This window comes from Bos javanicus, chromosome 3, assembly GCF_032452875.1.
Source record: "Bos javanicus breed banteng chromosome 3, ARS-OSU_banteng_1.0, whole genome shotgun sequence".
Taxonomy (NCBI): domain Eukaryota; kingdom Metazoa; phylum Chordata; class Mammalia; order Artiodactyla; family Bovidae; genus Bos; species Bos javanicus.
In genome coordinates this window covers 93,785,575-93,811,222 of record NC_083870.1, presented here as the reverse complement: position 1 = coordinate 93,811,222, position 25,648 = coordinate 93,785,575, and the positions used below count along the sequence as shown (strand labels likewise).

Sequence of the window (25,648 nt, the reverse complement as noted above, 5' to 3'; positions counted from 1 at the left end):
ACATACCAGAGGATATTGGTGCTTGGCATATGCATTATCATTTTTTGGTTTTGGTTACTGTGCACTTGAGTAACAGAGGACCAGACCCGTCGTCCTGATCTGAAATATTTACTCATTCATTCATTCAGAGAATGGTGCAGAGAGAAATGTGATCCTTGTAAGGAGTTTTTGCTGCAAAAGAAAGCAAAAGCAAAAGGTGGTAGTTGGCTGAGGATGTTTGTGGGTTTTGTTTTGTTTTGTTTTGTTTTAGATGAGAGAAAAAAATACCTTGTATGCTGTGTGAATGATCGACTACAGAATAAAAATCTGGTATAGGAGTTGGAAGGGGAGATCAGCTGAAGCAGTGTCCTTGAGTAGACAAGAAGGGAAGAATCAAGCATTTAAGTGGAGGGATTATTTTTAGAGAGGAGCCCCTAGAGGTCATTTATGGTCACAGGCAGGCAGACAGCAATTCCTTGTGTGTATGCTGGCAAGGAGGTACGTGTAAAAGCCAGAATCTGAAGTTCTTTTATGATTACTTCAGTTTTCTTGGGGTAACTGGAAGTAAGATCTTCAGTCAGTAATGAGGAATGGGGAGGATTTGTTGGGGATTTGAGGAGAGAGGAAAAGGGGAGAAGTAGTTATCTAGGCCAGAGGGAAGTAAATGGATTTTATTTTATTTTAATTTTAGCAGTATTCTTAAGGAACTGAATGTTGGGATTTGAAAGTGAAGTTTGCTGCTGGTTTACCCTATTCAAGTCAGTAAGAATTTGTTTAGTGTTAGGCATAAAACAGGCCAGACTGAACTATGTCTAGGAAATACTAAGATGTTTTCTCTGAATAGAAAAGATTCATTAACATTACAGAAAAATTTCCGGACATGAACAACTTGACACCTCCCTTGACCAGGTAGGTGAATAACTATTATGTCCTAGGCTCTGCACATAAGGATAAAAAATATACTTAAGATATCTTAGAAATTATTACAGATCAACAGAGTAATGTTGCTATATTCTGCTGCTGCTACTGCTAAGTTGCTTCAGTCGTGTCCGACTCTGTGTGACCCCATAGATGGCAGCTGACTAGGCTCCTGTCCCTGGTTTCTCCAGGCAAGAATAGTGGAGTGAGTTACCATTTCCTTCTCCAATGCATGAAAGTGAAAAGTGAAAGTGAAGTAGCTCAGTCATGTCCGACTCTTTGAGACCCTATGGACTGTAGCCTACCAGGCTCCTCCGTCCATGGGATTTTCCAGGCAAGAGAATTGGAGTGGGTCCTTCTCCATTGCTATATGAAGAGGGTTTATATGTTTTTTATAAGTTGGATTAAGAGAACTCATTTCTTTTTCAGCTTGTGGTTACTGGGATGAGAAACCACCCTATGAATTTGCCAGTGCAGCTTGCTGCAAGCGCCTGTGTGTTTAATTTAACCAAGCAGGATCTTGCTGCAGGAATGCCTGTCCGACTCCTGGCCGATGTGACCCATTTGCTGCTCAAAGCCATGGAACATTTTCCCAACCACCAGCAGGCAAGCATATGGGAATTCACATTCAAATGGTCTTTTTAGTGTCTGCTACCCATCTCCTACCTCCATACAGTTCATTTTACTAGACCAAAGCTGGAAATTCCTTTGGAGGCTGTGAAGTAATAAGTTTTGTGGTGTGACTGAGTGCAGGGCGATAGAGAAGTAGAATACTAAAGAATGCATTCCTTACCTAAAACTATTTCAGTCCAAACATTGTGGGAAATAATGCAAGCCATGTAAAACTTCTTGCACTTAGACCTTGAGTTAGTAATAATTTCAGCATACAGGATTAGGCGTAGAGCTTCTGCTCTGAGCCAGGCATTGGTTAGGTACTCAAGTACTGGAATAGAGAAATAAATAAGACATGGATTTTCTGTTTCTAGCAGTATAGGTAGTCTACAAAACCTGTCCTGTTTTTTGGATGAAAACTAAAAATGCTGCTTGAATTATATTTTTAACTCTTAAAATTTAACAATGAGTTGGCAAGTTAGTAGAAAATACTCAGAGACCCAAAATCAAGTAAAATTGGCAACCTAAATTGGGGAGTGGATCATTAAAGCCAGCTTCCCTCATTGAGAACAGCTGCCAAACTAGATGAGTTTTAGCCTTTGGTTTTCATGGACTCTGGAAGCCAGGTGAACAGAAGACAAACTAGAACCCATCCAAGGGCCACCAGAAGGGAGGGAGATTAGCTGGAATTATCCAATTTATCACCCTATTTCTCATCTAATAAAAAAGATTTTAAAAATGTGCAAGTAAACTTGTGTGGGTCCAGTGGAAGTCTTTGAACCGTAGGTGAGCAGAATAAATGTTCTAAGACATGTTATGCTTTATAAATGTCTTTTTTAAATAGAATCTAACAAAACAGTATTTTATTCAGGGTTTTTTTTTTTTTCTGTCTTTGGTTCTTAGTTACAGAAGAACTGCCTCCTTTCACTTTGCAGTGACCGAATTCTTCAAGACGTTCCATTCAACAGGCAAGTGGTAGCACCAGAACTATGGGACAAAATAGAATTATAGAAATCTGTCTCGGGTCATTTCTTACCAGTTAGGATATTCCTAGTGTACAGTTAATCAGGTGGGTGGGCTTGTGTATCACTTTGTAGAATGCTGAATCTACTTTCTGTAATTTAATGCTTTGGTATTCATGAGAGCAGATTCTATTTTCATACCTCTTTGCATAAGAATTTGTACTGATTATAGTTTTTAGAATGTATGCACAGTGTTGTAGGCTGAAGAAATGGAAGTATTTAGAAATTCAGTATCTTGCCTACGGTTTTGTGACTAGTAACTGCAAGGCTAGAAAGGATCAAGTCTAGTTTTAGCTCCAGCATTCTTTTCTCTGTATCATGCCTCTTATTATTATAGTTACTTGATATTGAATTATAGGAGAAACCTTTTAAGCAGAGGTTAAGGGAGACCATATAGCTGGATTCCAGTAAGTAAAAAGGGTTTCCTTATTTTGTAAGATGTGATTTAGGAGCTAATTTTTTTTTTTTTCATTTTACTATTTTAAAATATAATTTTTTAGTGATGGTATTTTCAAAAATAAATTTATACTTTATGATTTAATGAGAAGTGTTTTTCTCAAGCAGCAGTTTTATAGTGATTTACTTTTATTTGGGTAATAGTACACTGTTATCTGACATGCTGATGGAATGAAGTATTCCATTTACTATTTGAAATAAATAATTGGTTCAGACGGTAAAGAATCTGCCTGCAATGCAGGAGACCTAAGTTTAGTCCCTGGGTCACAGGGATCCCCTGAAGAAGGAAATGGCAACCCACTCCAGTATTCTTGCCTGGAGAATTCCATGGACAGAGGAACCTGGTGGACTACAATCCCTGGAGTCACAAAGAGCTGGACACAACTGAACGACCAACACACTTTCACATGTATCTCATGTAGATTACTGAATTTTATTTTATAAATATATTAAGCATCAGCATTGATCACATGAAGTCACAGGTTGAAAAGACATAATCTCCTAAAGAAAATTATAAACCACCCCAGAGGCTGACAGACTGTTCCTTAAATGGCTAGATATTAAATGTTCCCAATTTATGAGCCATAGGGTCTCTGTTGGACCTACTTAATCCTCCCATTGTACCTCCAAAGCAGCCATAGACAGACACTTTAACAAAAAAAAAAATAAAATGGGGATAACTGTTCCAGTAAAACTTCAGAAGACAGACAGCTAGGCCCACAGCTATAACATCACTTGAGGTGGGCTATTGTTTGCCCTTGATGTAGCCAGTGAGTACAGTCTGCTAGAATTGAGCTTCTTTGTGCTAAGAGACAGAGGTTGGTCAATCTTTGCCTCTCGTGCTTAGTACTTCAGTGGCTGATGGATGGATGGATGGATGAATTAGGAGTATAACAGAAGACAGTCTTTCATAGAAGAGGGTGACAGAATGTACTGGCCCCCCAAGCAAGGACAGAAAGATTTCGTTGGCTTGGTGATCATTGAAGATTTCATTTTAGTGATGGCATTAAGATAATAAAACTAATAACTAATGTATGAAGCACTTGCCGGACACTGTGCTAGGTGTTTTCGATATGCTTATTCAGTCCTTGCAACAGTCCTGTGAAATTGTTACTCTTGTAATCTTCATTTTACAGATGAGGAAACAGAGGCACAGAGAAGTTTAGTAGCTTGCTCAAGGTGATAAGATAGTAAGTAGCAGAATTTAGATTTAAATCCAGACTGACTTCCAGAGCTTCTACTTTTTATATCCATGTCATATTGCCTTGAAACCGAAAATTGACTGAGTTGAATGTTTTGTGGGAACTGCACAAGTAAAGGCACAGAGGAAATCAGTACTAGTAAAAATTAACTTTTATCAAAAGTTTGATATGTGCCAAGGTCTGTACTAAGTCTTAAGCATTATGTGTGATATGATATAATCCTCACAACAGTTCTGTGGAATAGACTGTATTATTTTACAGACAAGAAAATTGAAGTTCAGAGAGATGAAGAAAGTTACCCAGGGTCCCAAAGTTAGTACATGGTGAAGGTGATATTTGAATCCAGGCTGATTCCAAAGTGTATGATGTTCTTAATGACGTCACTATATTGCCTCACAGGATAAAACAATGTGTTTTATTGTTATCAACAGTAGGTAGAGCTAGAATTCCAACCCCCAAATTCAAAGAACTTCAGAATCCGCTTTCAACTTTTAATACTAGGTTATATTATTTGATATATATGGACATGTTTTGAGACTAATAAAGTTTCTATGTATCATATCCTCTCTTTTCCTGTTTTATTTATTTTTTCTCTAGCATATGTCAGTACCCAAACATGCCATATACTTTACTTACTTATTTATTACCTGTCTTCCCCACTAGAGTGTAATCTCTGTGAGAGTAGAGATATTTCTCTGTTTTGTTTGCTAATCTGTCTCTAGCATCTGAAACAATAGCTGGCACAAAGGAGAAGCTGAATAAATGTTTTTGAGTAAAAGAATGAGTGTTCCCATTGTGCTAAGTACTGAGGGGGAACCAGAAAATGCTTAAAATTATTATTATCACTACAGAATAGAAATATGTTATACCTCTAGAAGATGAATGTCAGATATTTTTGACCATTTTTTCCAAACTCTCTGTTTCTTTTACAGTGTTGTCAGAATTAATAATACCATCTCCAAAACACTAAGTGTACTTGTTATTCTCTATCAGTTAGGAGGAACTTTCCTTTTCTTTCTCACCTACCTAAATTGTAGCATCAGTTCCCAGCTGGAGCTCTGAAACTACTCCTGGGGCCTCCAGGGTTAATTCATTAAACTCCTTGTGTGTTTTCAGGTTTGAAGCAGCCAAGCTTGTCATGCAGTGGCTCTGCAACCATGAGGATCAAAACATGCAGAGGATGGCAGTTGCTATCATTTCCATTCTGGCTGCCAAGGTACCTGAATTCATGTTTATAATTTTCTGTAGGAAACTGTTTCCCCTGACAGTTCAGTAAACCAGGTTAACTTATTCAAGCTGCATTCAGTATTGCAGAATTCCAGGGTGATCAGAGATTCTGGTCTGACCTTCGGAGTCTGCTACAATGAATGATATTAAACTCACACCAGTAGATCCTTGGACATTTACCTTGTCTTCTGCTTGCTTGCAGCTTTCTACAGAACAGACAGCCCAGCTTGGTGCTGAGCTCTTCATCGTCAGGGTGAGTCTATGCAGACCCCTAAACAGTTTTCATTTTCATTATTCTCAGGCAGTGTTTGCTTATCTTCAGTGTTTGCCAGTACTTCATCAAGTACTGGTGCCCCCCAGTACTTGCCTATCTTCTGAGATTTTATATTTCAAAAGTTTGTTTTTGTTACTTCTAAGTGAATGTGTTAATTTCTCTTCATTGGGGCAGCTTTACTCTTTAACAGGAGGTGGAAAGAGTCCTAAACTAGGAATCAGATGACCCAGGGTCTAACTTGTAAACTCACTGTGTGAATTTAGATAAATTACCTGGACCACTGGGGCCTAAATAAACCTTAAATCCTATCTAGTTCACATAGTTCTGTGATTTTGTTATTTATTAAAAAAATGTGGCATCTCTATTACAGTCATAAGACTTTGCTAGATGGTTTAGGGGAAAAGATAATGTTAATAGCTGATTTATGACTTTGGGTTGCTTCAGTTGAGGAATTAGTATGGTGAACAGTGAAAACTTAAAAGGTTTAAAGAGACTAAGTTAAAATCATGCCTTATTCCCAGTTCTATCACTCAGCAGCTGTGTGATTTCAGGCAAGTCACCTAAATTTTCTTTGAAGTCATAAAAAAATGCTTTATACAGTTGTTAAGAAGATTGAAAAGGAAAAAAAGATTGAAGGAATATACTAAGTTCGTAGCACAAAATACAACACATATGTTAGATGAGTAGAAAAGGCTGCTGATTTTATTTATTTTTACTCTTTTCAGGGATGACATTTTAGCTTTAAATATGACTTTTTATTGCTGTGAATGAGTTTCAGTAATTTTGGCTAGAGGTGTATTCCAAGACTATAAAGAAGTAGTCCATTTATGTGCTTTGGGAGGAAATTAAGTTTGAGTAGCAATTAGCAGGAATTAATAGTAGTAGTAATGGTGATGCTAGCTAATTTTTTTTAAGCCCTTAATTAAGTTCAGATAGCCCAATTCTAGTGCCACACTCTTGGCCACTATGCTATTAAGTTACATAATTGCAACTGGATGATTGTGTTTCTTAAAAATTTTTTCCTTCATTGTGGAAGTGAAAGTGAAGTCGCTCAGTCATGTCTGACTCTTTACGATCCCGTGGACTGTAGTCTAGCAGGCTCCTCTGTCCATGGGATTTTCCAGGCAAGAGTACTGGAGTGGGTTGCCATTTTGTATATAACTTTAAATAATAGTGCTCATTAATGTTACTTGTATCTCTTTTAGCAGAGCTCCTTTTACCCCCAAAAGTGTAAACTAAAAATGGAATTATAAATGGCCCATGTAGGTCTTAAAATATTTATTTTTCAAGCTTAACATTTCTTAGGTTTAAAGCTATGATTGAAATAATTTACAAATGGAATTTCAAAGCTATTATCTTATTTAAACCCAATTTAGACTTTAATTCTCTTACTATTGTATATAGTTCATCCTTTCTTTTTTTCTTAAGGAAAACATGGGGTAGGAGAGAATTAGGTCTTCCAATTCTTACTTTTCTCTTACTAAGTTGGCTGTGATAAAATTACTTAATATTACTCGGACTCAATTTCCTCTTCTGAAAAATGAGGACGACAGTATTACAATATAGGATATAATTTGCTGATATGTAGTAAGTAGTAGATTCATTCCCTCCACCTTTTTTATCCCAGGATCTGAAGTGAGTATATATTGTGACCTCTTGGGTAACATAGTAGATCCTAAGTTTTAATCATTTTGCTTTTCATTTTATTTACAGGTGATTAGATTATAGGTATGATCAGAATATTATAGAAGCATTTGTGAAAATCCTTTTTTTCTTGTAGAAGGGATCAGAATAGTATAGAAGTATTTATGAAAATCCTCTATTTTTTTCTTGTGAAAGGAAAAGTCTAATCCAACAGGCTGTTTGTTGCACTTGTAAAAACCTTCATAGGAAATGTTTGAACCCATGGAACTAATCCTCATGGACTTGTTAGTCCATGTTATTACCACTAATTATAATAACAATTCAGTAATTAGAAATTCTATTTTCCTCTTTCAGCAACTTCTTCAAATAGTGAAGCAGAAAACCAATCAAAATTCAGTGGACACTACTTTGAAGTTTACTTTGAGTGCACTTTGGAACCTCACAGATGAATCTCCAACCACTTGCAGACACTTTATTGAAAATCAAGGGTTAGAACTCTTCATGAGGGTTCTAGAGGTTAGAATGGGAATTTAGCCTACAGCTTTGGACATTCATTTATTGATTGTTTTCAGCATTTGTTTATTATATTTGGTTCTTTAGTTATAGATGTCTCTTTCTTTTTATAGTCATTCCCGACTGAGTCATCCATTCAACAGAAAGTCCTAGGACTTTTGGTAAGATACAAGCATTTCCTGCTAAATTCAAGCTGTAATTATTTTCCATCTGAGGTATTACATAGAAAAATGCTACTCTGTTTGTAAACACATACTGATGTTAAAAATATATATCAATATAATTAAGTGGAAAAAGCAGGCTACAAAGTTACATATTTAGATTTTCACCATACTGAAAGGAAGAATATAAATTACATACTTTTTTTATATTTTGTGGTATAATACAAAGCTTCACTTGTATTATAATACAAGCATGTATTAATAATACAAGCATGTTTTACTTGTATAATCAGGAAAAAAAAAGATCTCATGAAAAATGTCACTAACCTACAAATATTCTTAGATTCTATGTCTGGTAATTGATGATTACTACTTAAACAACTGTTTAACAAATCAGATATTCCATAAGTATACTGAATATATGTTAAAGTGAGCCCTCTAGGATTTTGAGACACAGAGGAGGATCAGATATTTTATCACTTTTAATCACTGAAAGAGAAGAAGTGCCTGTACAGTAAAGGCTGTTTTAGAGTAGACCTCTGCTCTTGAGGAATTAGATCACAGGAGGCATAGGTTAGTAAATTGTAAAAGAAAAGTAGATTAATGTTTATTTTCTAGATGCAGAAGTATGAGAGATGGATTTTTGCCAAAGCTGAGGGCTGGCATTTAAAGAGGACTATCTAGGGACTTCCCTGGTGATCCAGTAGTCAGGACTTCGTGCTGCCAGTGCAGGGGCACAGGTGTGATCCCTGGTCTGGGAACTGAGATCCCACATGCAGTGGGTTGTGGCCAAAAGACAGAAACAAAACCTAAAAACACTATAGTATCTATTTACTATAGTTTTAGTTATATAAAGCAGAAAATGTAAAACTATCTAAATGCCCAGTAATAGGGAAATGTTAAGTAAATTACAGTATTTGATTGTTTTATTCATGGTTCATAGGATTATTAGATACAGAATTTGGCTCAAGTCATAAGAAAAAAAGGGGAACTTATTTTAAATATTCAGAAAGATCACATAGGGCTTTAAAATTGCTTTTTTAAAAAATTTCTTAAAGAATACATGCTTACTGTTCCTAGTGAAACAGTGCAAAAATGTATTTAAAAAGTATAAGGTTTTGTCCCCAACCTTCCTTTATTTTCATTTCTGTGAATTAATGTTAATACATCCTGATGTGCTTCCTTCCGTTACCTTTTTCCTTTACTTTGTGATTGAATTTTTTCAATAGTTTATTTTGAGGTATTAATTCTAGTTTAATTCTTCATGATCAGAGAAACTACTTTGAGTCCTTTTGAATTTATTGAGACATGTGTGGCCTGGGATATGGTCTTTCCTGGTCAATGTTCCATGTGCTCTTTAGAAGAATGAATATTCTACTTTTGTTAGAGTGTTCTATATATGTCTCTTGGTTGATATTGAAGTCTACCATAGACTTACTGATTTTCTGCCTACTTGTTCTGCTAGATAGCATTTATCATGTTCTATCAGTTTTTGCTTCCTGTACTTTGAAGCTCTGTTATTAGGTTCAAAAACCGAATTGCTATGCCCTCTTAATTGATCCCTTTATCATTATGAAATGACATTCTTTATCCCTGGTAATATTCTTTACTTTGAAATCTCCTTTGTCTCCTTAATATAGCCAGTCCAGCTTTCTTTTAACTAAGGTTGACATGGTTTTATCTTTTTCCCTCCTGTTACTTTTAACCTGTATTTTTCTTTATATTTAAAGTTGTTTCTTATGGACAGCATATACTTTGCACCCTGTTTTTTATCCAGTATGAGAATCTCTTCTTTTTGTTTGGACTGTTTGGATTGTTTACATTTAATGTTATTATTGGTATGGTTATATTTGAGTTCATCAGCTTGGTATTTGTTTTCTGTTTGTCCCATCTGTTCTTTTTCTTTTTCTGCCTTGTTTTGGTTTGAGTTTAATAATATTGTTTGATCTCCTTTCTTGGTTTATTAGCTATTACTCTGATTTGCTAAGTTAATGATTATTGTGAGTTTATAGTATACATTTTTAATCACAGTCTACCTTTAAGTGATTTTATATGATTTCATATATATTATAAAAACCTTTAAAATAGTAGATTTCCATTTCTGCTCTTCTTTCCTTTATGTCATCATTGTCATGTATTTTACTTTTATATATGTAATAAACCAATAAACATTGTTTTTTATTATCAGTTATCTTTTAAGGGGATTTAAATACTTTTTAAAAATTTACATGTTTTCCCAAATACTTACTATTTGTGACGCTCATGTTTCCTTTGTGTAGATCCAGATGTCTATGATTTTCCTTCTGCCAAAAAAGCATTCTTTAACATATTTCATAGTGTGGGTCTGTCTGCTACTGATGAATTCTTCAGCTTTTGTATGTCTGCAAACATCTTTATTTAGTCATCATTTTTGAGTTTCTTATTTTGTCAGCTGTAGAACTCTAGGTTGATAGTACTCTAAAGATGTTGATTACCTTTTTTTCTGACTTGCCATCTTTCCAATGAGAGATCTGATGTCATCATTATCTTTATTCCTCTGTATGTATATGATTTTGTTCCTCTGGCTACTTTTAAGATTTAGGATTAGCAAAAACAAGTCTGTGTAATTTGATTACGATGTGTTTTAATGTAATTTACTTCATGATTCCTGTATTTGGGATTCATTGAACTTCTTGGTTTACAGTCTTCAAGTTTGAAAAGCGTTTGGCCATTATTTCTTGAAAGAAAAAATGTTTTACACCCCCTTACCCCCAACCCACTGGAGTCCTTTGGAGACTTCAATCTCATATTTTAAGCTGCTTGAAATTCACAACTCATTGGTGCTTTTTAAATTTTCTTCTGTTTTCTGTGTATGTTTCAGTTTGAATTGTTTCCATTGTTATGCCTTCTAATTTAGTAATTGTTTCTTCTTCAGTGTCTAATCTGTTATTAATCTCAGCTAGTATATAGTTTTTATTGTTAGATGTCATTTTCTTCTCTAAAACTTCAATTTGGCTCTCTTTTATATCTTGCATATTTTTACATAACTTTTTGAACATATGAAATGTATTCATAATAACTGTCCTTCTCTGCTAATTTTAGCATCTGTATTAGTTCTGGGTAAATTTCAAATGATTGATTATTCCCCTTAGTTTGAGTTTTGTTTTCCTGTCACCTTGCATGCCTGGTAGTTTTTGACTGGATGCAGACATTTTGGATTTTACCTTGTTGGGTGCGGGATAGTTTTATTTTCCTATAACATATTCTTGAATTTTGTTCCAGGATTAACTGCCTTACTTTTAAACAGTCTGATCCTATTTGATCTTGCTTTTGTGACGTACTAGGAGGATCCAGAGCGTGCTGAGGCTAGGGCTAATTATTCTGTACTACTGAAAAAAGACCTTCCTGAGTACTCAGTGCCCTGTGAAAGAGTTTTCTCAGACTGGATGGTGAGAACAGGCACTGCTCCTGGCCCTTTGTGAGTGCCAAGAACTTCAATCTTTTTGATAGCTCATTTTCTACCTTCAAATAGTTTCCTCACAGTCGTGCTCTGATCAGTTCTCTGCTGAATAGGGTGCTGTGCCCTGCAGCTCTCTGGATTCTCTTCACGTACAGTTCTCTTCTCTCTGGTTCTCTGTCCTATGACTTGCCTTGATCTCCCTGGATTCCCAACTCCATCTCTTCAACTCCATGAGTCCACTGGGCTCTACTTCAATTGTATATCACTGTGCCACAGCCTGGAAACTCTCAAAGCAGCGTCTCGTCTTGTTTGTCATCCACCTCTGAAGGCCACTGTTCTTTGTTACCTAACGTCTAGGATCTTGAAAACGATTGTTCCCTGTTGTGTTTTTCAGTTTGTTTAGAATGGAGAGTAAGTCTGGCCCCTTTTATTTCATCTTGGTCAGAAGGAGGAGTCCTCATCAGTTTTTCACTGTACAGATTTAGGAATGAGAAATTTGTCTTTTATACTTACCAAAGATCCTGACGCTAGGAAAGATTGAAGGCAAAAGGAAAAGAGGGTGGCAGAGAATGAGATAGATAGATAATATCACCAACTCAACGGACATGAGTTTGAGCAAATTCTGGGAGACAGTGGAGGACAGAAAAGCCTGATGTGCTACAGTCCGTGGAATTGCAAAGATTTGGACGTGACTTAGCAACTGAACAACAGCAATGTATTTCTTATACTATTTTTTTAAAAACTTGCTCTTAGTGTAGGTATGTTGGCAATGAATTTTCATTTAGGTTTCGTCTGTGTGAGAATGTCTTTATTTCATTTTCAAAAGATAAATTTTTTGGTCACTATTGAAGTCCAAGTGGACATTTTTTCTGTTGGGTTTTTTGGTTATAATTTTCATAAATTGGAATAATTTTTGCCATTATTTCTTCAAATATGTTTTTCTGTACCCTTTCTTATATCCTTTCTTTTTGAGACCCTGATTACAAGTATGTTAGATGGCCTGAAATTATCACACGGGTCATGTGACAGAAGTGCTCTCCTGGCTTTTTGGCAGTTTTTTTTTTCTTCCCATGTTTTGGCTTGAACATTTTCTACTACTGTTTTTTCATTTTTCGTTGTATATATAGATATATAATTATAATTATATACATATAATATAATAATATATATATTCTTTCTGGAAGTTACATTTAGGTCATTTTTATATCGTCATTTTTTTTTCTCCTCAGGCTTATATTTTTCTTTCGTTCTGTAATATATTTATAACATTCATAATAGCTGTTTTAAATCCTTATCTATTGGTTCTATTATCCCTGTCATTTCTGGATCTATTTTTATTGATTGACTTTTCTTCTGGTTAAGGATTGTATTTTCCTGACTCTTTATATGTCTGGTAATAGCCATTGTGAAATTTAATTCACTTTGTTGATTACTAGATTTTATTGTTTTCCTTTAAAGAGTCTTGGACTTTGTCCTGGTATTCAGCTAAGCTACTCACAGATCAGGTTGTTGCATTCAAAGCTTACTTATAGGCATACCTCATTTTATTCACTTCACAAATACTATGTTATTTTCCAAATCGAAGATTTGTGGCAAGTCTGTTGGCACCATTTTTCTAACATTATTAGCTCACTTTGTGTTTCTGTGTCACATTTTGATTATTCTTATAACATTTCAAATTTTTTCATTATTGTTATATTTGATATGGTGATCTCTGATCAGTGATATTTGATGTTACTACTATAACTAGTTCAAGGGCTCAGATGATGGTTAGAGTCTTTTAGCAATAAAGTATTTAATAATCAAGGTATGTACAGTGTGTGTTTTTTTTTTAATGTAATGCTGCTGCATACTTATTAGACTACAATATATATAATATAAACGTAACTTGTGTGTGTACTGAAAACTAAGAAGTTTTGTGTGGGTCCCTTGATTGCAGTATTCATTTTTTTGTGATTGTCAGAAACCAAACCCACCATCTCCAAGGTATGCCTATATTTGCTTTGTTAGAGTAGCTTCAGATCAGCCTTTCCCCTATTGCTTAACCCTAGTTACCCCACTATACTCAAATGCTTTGTTTAGATGAGATCCCTTCACTCTGGCTGGTAAGAATGTAAACTATTCCTAAACCTGTTGACTTTGGGATTTGTTCATGTATTCCTTTCTGGTGGTTCTTTCCCTAGCTTCATGGGGTTTCATTTCATATCACTAATCAGCCAGAGATTTTAGGGGATCCCCCTGCAGGTGTCTTTTTCTTTGGAAATTTTTCCTTTTTATTACTCTGTTCTATAGATTTCTGCTGCCTTAGCCACCCTACACACGGATTCTTATCTCTTCAACTCAGCAAAACTGTCCGATTCTCTTTAGATTCCCCTTATATGCACAGCAATCTAGAAACTGCCCTATTTGAATATCTTCTCTTGTATCTATACAGGGATCAGATTCCCTGTATAGCTATTCCATTGTCTCATAGCTATTGTCCATTCTCATATATTTGGCTGGTTTCCCAGTAACTTGTTTATTGCAACAAAGAATGGCCCATGATTCTTTTGATGCTTTGTTCCAGATCTTTCTTGTTGGTTTTTGTTTTAATGATGCTGTCTTTGCATTTTCGTGTGTGTGTGTGTGTGTGTGTGTGTGTGTGTGTGTTTTGAACTTCTTAAATCAGGTACTATCTTGCAGTTGTATTGGATGAGATTCTTGCGGGAGTCTAATTCGCTACTGTGTATGTGATGATTCTCACTCATTATGGATTATTGTCATTGTGAATCGTAATTTAGCATTTTCTGTGAGGCTTTGAGTTCAAGATGTGTCCTTCTCAGAGGGTCTTTGTATTTCTTTCTACCAAGCTTGGAGGAGATGGAGGACTACCTTTGTTTGTTTGTTTAATTTAATTTATTTATTTTGAGCACACCACACAGCTTGTGGGATTTTAGTTCCCCAGCCAGGGATTGAACCCAGGCCCTTTGGAATGAAAGCACAGAGTCCTAACCACTGGACTGCCAGGGAATTCCCTTATTTGTTTATTTTAAAAGGTATATATTTCTTTCCTTTTTTTGTCTCTCTAAAATGATACATGCTGTGTAAAAAATATGAATATGGAAGAATATAAAAAATAAATGTGAGATGCCTTTTCTTATTTGAATATGTGAGATTAGAGAGGGGCATAGGAGACTTTGATTAATCATTTATGGTGATGGAAAAATACAGGATTATGTACGTTCAGGTAGCGGGTAAAGTTATACCTGTCTCTTCTGTCTTCCTTCTTTTTGGTGGTTGGAAAAGAGAACTTATCTTTTCAGAGGATGCATTTGGACATGATGCCTTTTATTTTCACTTGTCATAGAATGACTTAAGCTAGGGAGTGAATAGTTTCTTAACAATAAAAATGCCAGGGTTTTTGGTTCCTAAGAATTGGAATCAGTGTGTTAGGAAAAGAATTATGATTTCATAGTAGATCAGATGAAGTTTTGAGAAAGAGGATTAATCTTCAGAATAGTGAGGTAAGTTGGGTCTTACATTGTTTTGGAGAAAGTCAAGCACAGCCTAGATTGTAAACCCCTCGATTGTTTCCCATGTGAATAGAGGTCTTCCTTATGTACTACCTAGGCAAGCCATCACATCCCAACTCCAGATAAAGCACCTACCTTCCACAGGCCAGCAGGCAAATTTTGACATTCAGTGGAGGTCCTAGGCTATGAAGTTTTTAAGACAGAGGATCACTATATTGCTCACATAAATGAATGCTTTCCTGTCTTCATCTTACTTAGGCTCTCTACATTACTTAGAACTACTAATCCTTTCACCCTTTAAAAAAAATTTACTTATTTTTGGCTACACTGGGTCTCCATTGTTGCATGGACTTTTCTCTAGTTGTGGTGAGCAGGGGCTACTCTCTAGCTGCAGCGCACCGGCTTCTCCTTGCAGTGGCTTCTCCTGTTGCAGAGCATGTACTCTAGAGAGGGGGGGCTTCAGTAGTTGCACCACACAGGTTCAGTAATTGTGGCTCACGTGCTCTAGAGTGCAGGGCTCAGTAGTTGTGGTGCATGGGCTTAGTTGCCCCGTGGCACGTGGAATCTTCCTGGACCAGGGATTGAACCCATGTTCCCTGCATTGGCAGGCGGATTCTTAACCCCTGGGCCACCAGGGAAGTACCCCTTTCATCCTTTTGATGTACTCACCTATCTCTGCTTTCTAGATACCAAACTTTCCCCTTACCTCTCCTACTGTTTTCCTCCTACCTGTCTTATGGTTGCTCTCAGGTTGGAGTTTCTCCAGACCACACAGATGGTGTAAATTTGAACTACAGTCTTGCTTGAGTATTGCCTGTTTATAAATTACAAGGGAAGACTTTTCCTTTTAGGCCAGAGCCCAGATCACAATAGGCTTCTTTCTTTTGTCGCTATGTCAGGCCACCCTTTTATTGAGGTGTAATGCTTTGAAAATTCTTGCATTGTATGCAAAGTCTTAGTATCTCTGGTCCTTACTTCTGACCTAGCATGGCTGTTAAACCCGGTTTTCTTGCACCCTGCCCGCCCCCCACTGCTGCGAGCCAGAGATAGCCTGTTAGGTTCTAGTTTGATTTCCTGTTTACATTTTATCCCAGACAAAAAAGTTACATATTTAAAGTTTGCTTGCTGTTTTTCACCCAGCACAACTAGATATTGTACAGCAGGAAATTTTTAGGTTATCTAGTTCACTAAATCACTTGAAAAGAAACTACTATTTCTTTATTTTATTGTTTGGGGTGGAGAGGAATAAAATCACCTACAATCCCACAGTGCTAACATAGCAACAGTCTTCACCTTTTGTCCATACATGTTTAAATCATTGCAGTGTCATTTAGCCATTTACTATACATAATTACTTTTTCTATTTTTTCCCCCAGAACAATATAGCTGAAGTACAAGAACTGCATTCTGAATTAATGTGGAAGGATTTTATAGACCACATCAGTAGTCTTCTACATAGTGTTGAAGTGGAAGTTAGTTACTTTGCGGCTGGAATTATTGCCCACTTAATATCTAGAGGTGAACAAGCTTGGACATTGAGTCGCAGCCAGAGGAATTCTCTCCTGGATGATCTGGTAGGGTAACTTGCTGTTTTCTGGAAGAATACAAACAACATTCATAATGATTAAACTATCAAAGCCTCATCATGCAATACTAAATAAATATTATAATCCCTTCTTGTGTGTCTTATGTCTTTCAGCATTCAGCTATTTTGAAATGGCCAACTCCAGAGTGTGAGATGGTAGCATACAGGTAATTAGCAAGATAATTAATATTAAGCCAACCTAGTCATGTTGCTTGCCTAGAGCTCATTGCTATTAGATGTATGATCGTTTTCCCTTAGGCATCTGTTTTTACTTTATTTTGCTACTTATCATTCATCAGTCCTCCTTTCATGTTCATTGAAGACAGGTGCCAAAGTCTTGTTCTATCCCCTTGAAATTCAAAGATGAATAAGATATGGTGCCTCCAAACAAGGACTTTACAGCCTAGTGAGGGAAACCAAATGTAAATCAGATATAATTCACTCTTATGCTAATTTCATAGAATGCTCTAAAATCAAAGACGAAAATGCTTTTTAAAAAAAGATGAAAGTACTTAAATCTGCACTGGAAAATAATGAAAAACTTCCAGAGAAAGTAGATTGTGAACTGAGTTTTAAGTAGGGACAGAAGATTTTAGGAAGAGTATTAATGCAAGGAGGTGTAAAACAAGAGAACACATTTAACGAACTAGAAGCAGCACCTGATTTGTTTAGGGAAGCAGTTTATAATTATTAAAGTGCATACTGGATTCTGACTTTATTTATGACAAGTGATTTGATAGATAAGTTACTAATATACCTGAAGTATTCCTATTCCAGATTGCTACATAAATATTATCATTACAGTTTATTTTGTTGTCTATTTTATAAATGCTGTTGCTGCCAGTACTTTTTATTCTAATATGTTTTACCCATTTTGGGGCAGTAGACTAGAAGAAATAGGCTAAATTCTGGACCTCCTTCATGATGTTCTATTGGTTGGTTATCAACTAACTTCGCATCTAGGTTTCCAAACCAAGGTCTACTGTTCTTCAGAATGTGTATCTTCAAGACCGAAAGGTGCTTTTGAGAAAAAGTACATTGTTCTGATCACGTTCTATCTTCTGCATCAAGACTTCTGTTTGAATACAATCCTTTATCAGATGGCTAAGACAAAGGAATGATGTTCTACAGAGGGTCATTTATATTAGTTTACAAATAGAAGGATGAAATTTCTGGAGTGAAAAGCTCAGGAATCATTGCTTTAGAAAATGATGCAAAGTATAGGATGTAACTTTTATTTTCTTTTCAACTTTTAGGTCCTTTAATCCATTTTTCCCATTACTTGGCTGTTTCACAACACCTGGAGTCCAGCTATGGGCAGTTTGGGCCATGCAACATGTCTGCAGCAAGAATCGTATGTACCGAAAGAGAACTGTGTTTGAATGTAATTCTTGTCCTTCAGCTAGAAAATTAAAATGATATGTATATTCAGTGTTTAGGACCTTGCTGCCAGCATCCATAGTGTGTGGAAAAGTAAACTATTTAAATCAGGTTTCATATCATTTTTTTTCCATTATTCTTTTTTGAAGGCTGTGATGTGATGTAATTCTCTGTCAGTATTTATTAATATAAACTCATTCCATAGGTGATTTGAAATATTAAAAAGAAGCACATAAATATACCTTAATAGTAAAGTATAAATTAAATTTTCTTAAATTAAAAATCAGATCCAAGGAAAAATAATTTGAAAAAAATTAAAAGATAGAAGGAAGGTAGTAGAATTTAGATATGTAGGCCATTCATGGTAATTGATATACTCTCTGTGACTGGACTGGAAGTAAGCAGCTACATGGTTCTCTTTCTGTATATAAGAGGGAAGAACATTATATATCCTCAAAGGGGTATAAAGCTTTTCTGCACAATTAAGTACAAGTTAAGTTTCTTTTATAGAGTCTTAATAGGGGCTGTGTTATAAATGGCCTTATATAAGAATGTGAGAGTCGTTTTTTTAACAACAGTTTTTTAGCAAGTAGCAGTACTGTTTTGTTATATTCTTTCTTGTTGCATTCTTTGATGAACACGTATCACAAAAAGAGAACTCAATAAAAGTTCTTCTTTGTCAGGTGGATAGAGGGAGACGGTTTAGGGAATGGGAAGCGACAGAGAAAACCACCTTGTACCCACCTAAACCTCCACCTGGAAGCTTTTCTGCCTCCTCCTACTAAATTCCTGGAGCAGAGTTGTTCATTCATAAACATAAGATTGCCTCATTAGCCACACTAAACTGCCTCTGCTATAAATTTTTTTTCCTTTCTCTGTACCTTTAGGTTCTGAGAACTCTCAGTATATATTTTTTTTAAACAGTCTGTCCGATTTTATACCCAGCCTCTAATCTCCAGGCTTCTTTCCTCATTACTTTTCACAGACTCATAGGAGACAATAAAACATAATAAATAAGTAATAGTGCATTTTCATTTAACTGGTACCATTTTTGTGACTACTCTTAGGTGTTGGTGTTTTTTTCACGTTTACTCTGTGAAATGAGTACCCTGAAGAATTTATTCTATAATGCACTGTAATTTGGAGATTGTTAGATTATTTTATCTCCAGCTCAGGTAGTTCAGGTTCCTACTTTCTTGCTTCCCTGTTTATACTTAAATGGAATTTACTTCTCAGTTTGCACTAAGAAGTTTTAATGCACTAAAAAGCGTATACCTTTTAAAAATTAAGAGTTAGTGTAGCGTAGTGATTAAGACACAAGACTATTAATACTTGGATTCAAATCATGTTCCACCGCTTACCATGTATGCCATCTTGAGCAAATTATTAAATGTAGGACTTCAGTTTCCTCATTTGTTAAATGGAAATAATAATAGTACCTGTTTCACACATTATAATGAGCATGTTCCCATATTTTGGGAAATTTTTGGCAACATGATTTACAATAATCACTTAATCTTTATTTTATGGTATATTAGTTTCCTAAGGCAAGTGTAACAAAGTACCAAAAATGGGTGGCTTAAAGTAACAGGAACATTTTGTCACTCTGTTCTGGAGGCTTAGAAGTCTAAGGTGTGAGTAGGGCCATGCTTTCTCTGACAGCTCCAGGGGAGGACCCTTCCTTGCCTCTTCCAGCTTCTGGTGTTTTCCATTCCGTGTGTCTTCATATCATCGTCTTCTGTGTGTGTGTGTCTGTTTCTGTGTCCAGATCTCCCCTTTTCATAAGAACATCAGTAATATTGGATTAGGGCCAACGCGCCCTGCCCTTGTTTCCACATGAGGTTTCATTCTGAAGTACTGGGCCTTAGCCGGTATTAGGACTTTAACTTATCTTTTGAGGGAGATACAATTTAACCCATAACATATGGCTATAAATTTATTAAACTTACCTAGCTACATCCCTATTGATGAACATTTAGGTAGTCTACCTTTTAATTTAAAAATTATACTCAAATGCTTGTTTTTACAGAGATATTCATTGCATCATTATTTATAGTAGGAAGTAACTCTAAGTAGCCTAGAGGTCCAGCAATAGGGGAATGTAAAATAATGTTGAAACATCCAGACAGTGGAATTATAAGTGAAGAAGACATGATAGAAAAGTATATGAGCACAAACTTATATTCTGGGTCACAACAGAGTAACTGGTACCAGATATAAGCAATAGAAAAATGTGGGGAAAATTTGAAACAGTTTGTTCTAGTCTTAGACAAAAGATTGCAAGGATTCTGATCCTTGAAAGGAGAGAACAAATGAGAGGGCTTTGTCACCTGGTTCTTCTTGGCCATGCCTCCTCCAGGGGCTTGAGGAACATGGTGGAGACTGGAACAAAGGGATGGAGAACAGCCACAGCCTGGCGGGGGCAGGGGAAGCATTCCTAGTGGCCCAAGGAAGGAAGGAAGCTGGCTTGCTGTAAGAATCACAGATCCATGAGAGGAAGCCAGCCTTTTCTAGTCAACACAGCTTTGCCCAAAGCCCAAAGAAAGCCCGTTTCTTTGCCCAAAGAAACGTCTCCCCTGGCCACAGAGCAGAGCAGCCAGCCTTCTACCTCCTGGAGGAGATGGACACAGGGCAGGCAAGGAGGGCTGTTGCAGGAGAGGATGAAAGTAGTTGTTTCTTGAATGAATAAGGGTGTGTCCAGGGAGGTGGTGTTGAAGATGGCCACAGTGGCCAGTATGGGGAGTCTGGGAGGCCAGGACCCCTCATTACCTCTGCCATAGGGCCAGTCTCCACTTGGCCCTGTGAGCATGGGCAGGGCTGCCCTAAATGTCATGCCAGGCACAGACACCCTTAGGGAAGATTTCAGTGGGTCCAGGGATGAGGGTTGGTACATCGATTAGGAGAGGGCAGCCTGAGGGAGTGGTGGCAGAGACCTCTCAGAATTGTAATCAGGGTCCCCAAGGTGAAGAGATGCTGGACCATCCCAAACTGGGAGAGGCCTCTGTTTTGGCAACCCTGAGTCCACCCTTGGTGGGCAGCTCACCCCTCATATACACAGACATGTGAATGGGCCTGCATACATACACAGGGATGTATGCTCAAGTAGATAACCACACACTGATGTGGCCTGCCCCAGCCCACACGCAGCACCACCCTCAGACTCTGGAGTTCCCCTCTCAAAGACCTGCCTCCAGTGTGCCTACATCTGAGGGTCTCCCCAGCAGGGCACAGGCAGGGTGACTGGACTGCTATGGGCCCTTGAGGGGTGGAAGGGGGTCAGGGAGGCTTGGGGAGGTGGGTGGGGAGGCAGGCTCTGCTGCAGTTCCTGCTGTTTGCCATCAGATCACACTGTGTGCTGAGAGTCAGGCATAGAACAAACTCTACAGACTCCCTTTCTTCCTGGAGGCATTTACTGGAGTAGCATAGGGGAATCAAGTACAGCTCAGCAATTTCATTGGATGGAGGAGACAAAAATCAGAGTGCAGCAAGACTGAGGTGCCTGGAATTTGGGGGCAGAACAATGCAGTTACATCTAGAAAGAACTCCAGAAATCTTCATAGGAGTTTCTTGAGTCTTAGGCTGAATACTAAGCTGTGCATGCCTAGGATGAGACTCCTTGAGGCCAAATACCAAAGAGACTGCTAACTGAACAACATGAGCTTACACAGGGTTGGAAAATATTTAAATTCCAAACAGTGGAAAGAACATAATACCTAGGGCTTTCACTGCAGATGCCAGAAGAGCCAGAAGAGATTAGCCCTAAATTAAAGGCTTCTCTAAGGCAACCCTACAAAGCTTACAAAACAAGTCTTGAAATGATCAAGCTGCTCTGTAGAAACTGCCAGAGAAAAACTAAGCACTCTTATAAAAAAGACAACAAAGTCTACACTCAACAATATGTTTAGTTATATGATGGATTGCTAGATGAGAGAAGAAGCAGAAAAATATGATCTGTAACCAAGGGAAAAATCAGACAGTTGAAACAAACCCAGAAATGATAGTGATGATGGAATTAGCAGGGGAAAATTAAAAACATTTTTTATAGATATGATTCAAGATTTTTTAAGAAAATATGAATACCAAAAGGAGGAAAAGTGAAGTATAAAAAGTAAATTAAAATTTAACATGAAAAATATCTTAGCTTAAGTGTAGATAAGAAAAGAAGAAAAAAGTTCAGTGAAATTGAACACAAAGCAATAGAGAATATCCAAACTCAAAGAAAGCTGGTTAAAAAAAAAAAAAAAAGGAACACCAGAGGTATCCTGATATAAATACCAGGCAAAGACATAAGAAAAGAAAATTACTGAACAGTGTATCTCATGAGCATAGATGAGGATATTCTTTTTAAAAAATGTTAACAAACAGAACCTAACAGTGTATAAAAGGGAGGTTACTCCAAGAATGCAAAGTTGCTTTAAGATTGAAAATCAATATGCTTCTTCCTATTACCAGACCAGGAAAGAAAAGCAATCTAATCATCTCTATTGATGCAGAAAGGCAGACCATTGGCCACTGCCCATGAAAGCAGGGATTTTTACTACTATTCAATTTTTCTATCCTTGCTGGGAAAACAGTTTGCAGTTCCTTCTACAGAGGTGTTTTGGATTTTACCTTTTTTAGTCAGAGGGATGACCTTCCAAACAGGATGTCGTCTATTCACCTTGAAGTTGCTTTCCACAAACCTGGCAGCTCTTTGTTGGTTAGTGGAGAGCTGTTTATGTGCCACTGTCCAAGTGACAATAGAATCTGGCAGCTCCTTGTGCAGTTCCAAAGTCAGTACTAGTGAGAAAGATGCTCCCTTCTCATGCGTATCCCCTCCTTACATTCTACAGGTAGGATGACCCTGTGTAAGCGGATTCCATTATATCATTTAACCCTTCTGGGCATTGTCATCCCCATTAGAGTGTTTCTCTGACGTCACTCAAAAACACTGTGGCTCTTTCAGGTTTGAAGATCGTTGTTTGTCCTTCAGTCATAAGGGTAGCTTCAATTAATGTCAAATAGCAAGGTAGAAAATGCCCTTAAATGGAAATTCTTAGTCCAGAGTCCCAGTAGTCATCTCTGGTAGGCTCACAGGCTTTTGCCGTAACCCCCAGTCTGCCCTTCACATAGGACTATCACACAGAGAATTTGTCCCTACTAGTCCTCCAGCTTCTGTTCCACACTGCATTGGCTAGGGCAGCCTTCCTCCCCATTTAGCATATCTAATTAACATTGCTTGAAAGAAGGATTTATAGGCTTTCTGTTTTATGATGTTAGGTAGGGAAAACATTCCCCAGTCAGTAAAATGTCCATCCTCATGATACAGTCAGATAAAAGAAATTCACATACTAATTCTCCTATAAACTTTTACCTTAATTCTGTTAATCCTTATATTCCTAACTGTAGCCTCCATTAGGACTTCATCCACAGATTTTAATCTTACAATACTGAGTAGGAGAGTGTTCCCCAGCCAGACATAATCCTTATTTCCATAAAATATTCAGGTAGAAGAGGCACAACTTCTTTCTAGAAAGTCTGTTTAAACATTCCAACTTTCATAATCCTATCAATCCTTACATTTTTATTTTCTCTCAGTCTAATTGTAGCCCACATCAGGGCTTCACCAGTGGGTTTTGGTAACTTCTCTACTTCTTGACTAAATTACCCACTCTTGTGCAAAATTCAAGTCCTCAGAAAGGCGTCAAGCCAAGGAGTCCTGGCCTTTTGTCAGTGTTTGTCTTGAGTAGATGAAACAAATGCCAGTCAGGTTTGGATCCATCTCTAAATGCCATTGGTAACTTTAACCTTTAGTAACCATAGCTCTGACTATACAGACCTTTGTCGGCATGGTGATATCTCTGCTTTTTAATATGCTGTCTAGGTTTGTCATAGCTTCTCTTACAAGGAGCAAGTGTCTTTTAATTTCATGGCTGCAGACACGGCCTGCAGTGATTTTGGAACCCACAAAAAGAAAATCTGTCAGTTTCTACTTTTTCCCCATCTGTTTGCCATGAAGTGATAGGACCAGATGCCATGATCTTTGTTTTTTGAATGTTGAGTTTTAAGCCAGCTTTTTCACTCTCTTCTTTCACCTTCATCCAGAGGCTCTTTAGTTCCCCTTTGCTTTCTGCCATTAGAGTGATATCATCTGTATATCTGAAGTTGTTGATACTTCTCTTGACAGTCTTTATTCCAGCTTGTCATTCATCCAGCCCAGCATTTCACATGATGTACTCTGCATATAAGTTAAATAGCAGGGTAGTAATATTCAGCCTTGATGTACTCCTTGCCCCATTTTGAACCAGTCTGTTGTTCCATGTCCAGTTCTTACTGTTGCTTCTTCACCAGCATACAGGTTTCTCAGGACGCAAGTATGATCCACATAGTCTGGCTTTAGCGTAGTCAGTGAAGTAGAAGTAGATGTTTTTTGGAAAATCCCTTGCTTTTTCTGTGATTCAAAGGATGTTGGCAATTTGATCTCTGGTTCTTCTGCCTTTTCTAAATAAATCCAGCTTGTACATCTGAAAGTTCTCTATTCACATACTAATGAAGCCTAGCTTGAAGGATTTTGAGCATTACCTTGCTATCATGTGAAATGAGTGCAGTTGTACAGTAGTTTGAGCATTCTTTGGCATTGCCTTTCTTTGGGACTGGAATGAAAACTGACCTTTTCCAATCCTATGGCTACTGCTGAGTTTTTCAAATTTGCTGATGTATTGAGTGCAGCACTTTTAACAGCATCATCTTTTAGTATTTGAAATAGCTCAGCTGGAATTCCATCACCTCCACTAGCTTTGTTCGTAGTAATACTTCCTAAGGCCCACTCGACTTCACGTTCCAGGATGTCTGGCTCTAGGTGAGTGACCATACCATCATGTTTATTTGGGTCATTAAGACCTTTTATGTATATTTCTTCTTGTATTCTTGCCACCTCTTCTTAATCTCTTGTGCTTCTCTTAGGTCCTTGCTGTTTTTGTCCTTTATTTTGCCCATCTTTGCATGAAATATTCCTTAGTATTTCCAATATTCTTGAAGAGATCTCTAGTCTTTCCCGTTCTGTTGTTTTCCTCTTACTTCTTTGCATTATTCATTTGCAGAGGACTCTCTTATTTCTCCTTGCTGTTCTGTGGAACTCTGCATTCAGTTGGGTTTATCTTTCCCTTACTCCTTTGCCTCTCACTTCTTTTCTTTTCTTAGCTATCTGTGAGGCCTCCTCAGACAACCACTTTGCCTTCTTGCATTTCTCTTTCTTTGGGATGGTTTTGGTCACCGCCTCCTGTACAGTGTTACGAATCTCCGTCTACAGTTCTTCAGGCACTCTGTCTAGCAGATCTAATGCCTTGAATATATTCTTCTCCTCTGCTGTATAATCATAAGTGATTTGATTTAGGTCATACCTGAATGGCCTAGTAGTTTTCCCTACTTTCTTCAATTTAAGCCTGAAATCTACAATAAGAATCTGATGATGTGAGCCATGGTCAGCTCCAGGTCTTGTTTTTGCTGACTGCATAGAGCTTCTCCATCTTCAGCTACAAAGAATATAATAAATCTGATTTCAGTATTGACTGTCTGGTGATGTCCATGTGTAGAGTTGTCTCTTGTGTTGTTGGAAGAGGGTGTTTGATATGACAATACTCTGTTAGCCTAATCCCTTGAATTTATTTGTCACCTCCACTGTATTGGGTCAAAATGTTTTCAAGTCATATGTCTGATAAAGTGCTTGTGTTCAAAATATATCATGT

At 37.2% G+C, this 25,648-nt stretch overlaps 1 protein-coding gene across 5 annotated transcripts in view; it reads left to right on the top strand.

Moving 5' to 3' along the window:
• ZYG11B (zyg-11 family member B, cell cycle regulator) overlaps positions 1–25,648 on the top strand; it is a 74,823-nt gene that overhangs the window by 41,677 nt on the left and 7,498 nt on the right. For all 5 annotated transcript variants that reach the window (XM_061411935.1, XM_061411938.1, XM_061411934.1 and 2 more), the window contains 9 exons: positions 1,327–1,503; positions 2,413–2,477; positions 5,306–5,405; positions 5,619–5,669; positions 7,689–7,850; positions 7,961–8,008; positions 16,336–16,533; positions 16,659–16,711; positions 17,801–17,898. In XM_061411935.1, the coding sequence (XP_061267919.1) occupies positions 1,327–1,503; positions 2,413–2,477; positions 5,306–5,405; positions 5,619–5,669; positions 7,689–7,850; positions 7,961–8,008; positions 16,336–16,533; positions 16,659–16,711; positions 17,801–17,898 (952 nt within the window). The remainder of the gene's footprint in view (positions 1–1,326; positions 1,504–2,412; positions 2,478–5,305; positions 5,406–5,618; positions 5,670–7,688; positions 7,851–7,960; positions 8,009–16,335; positions 16,534–16,658; positions 16,712–17,800; positions 17,899–25,648) is intronic.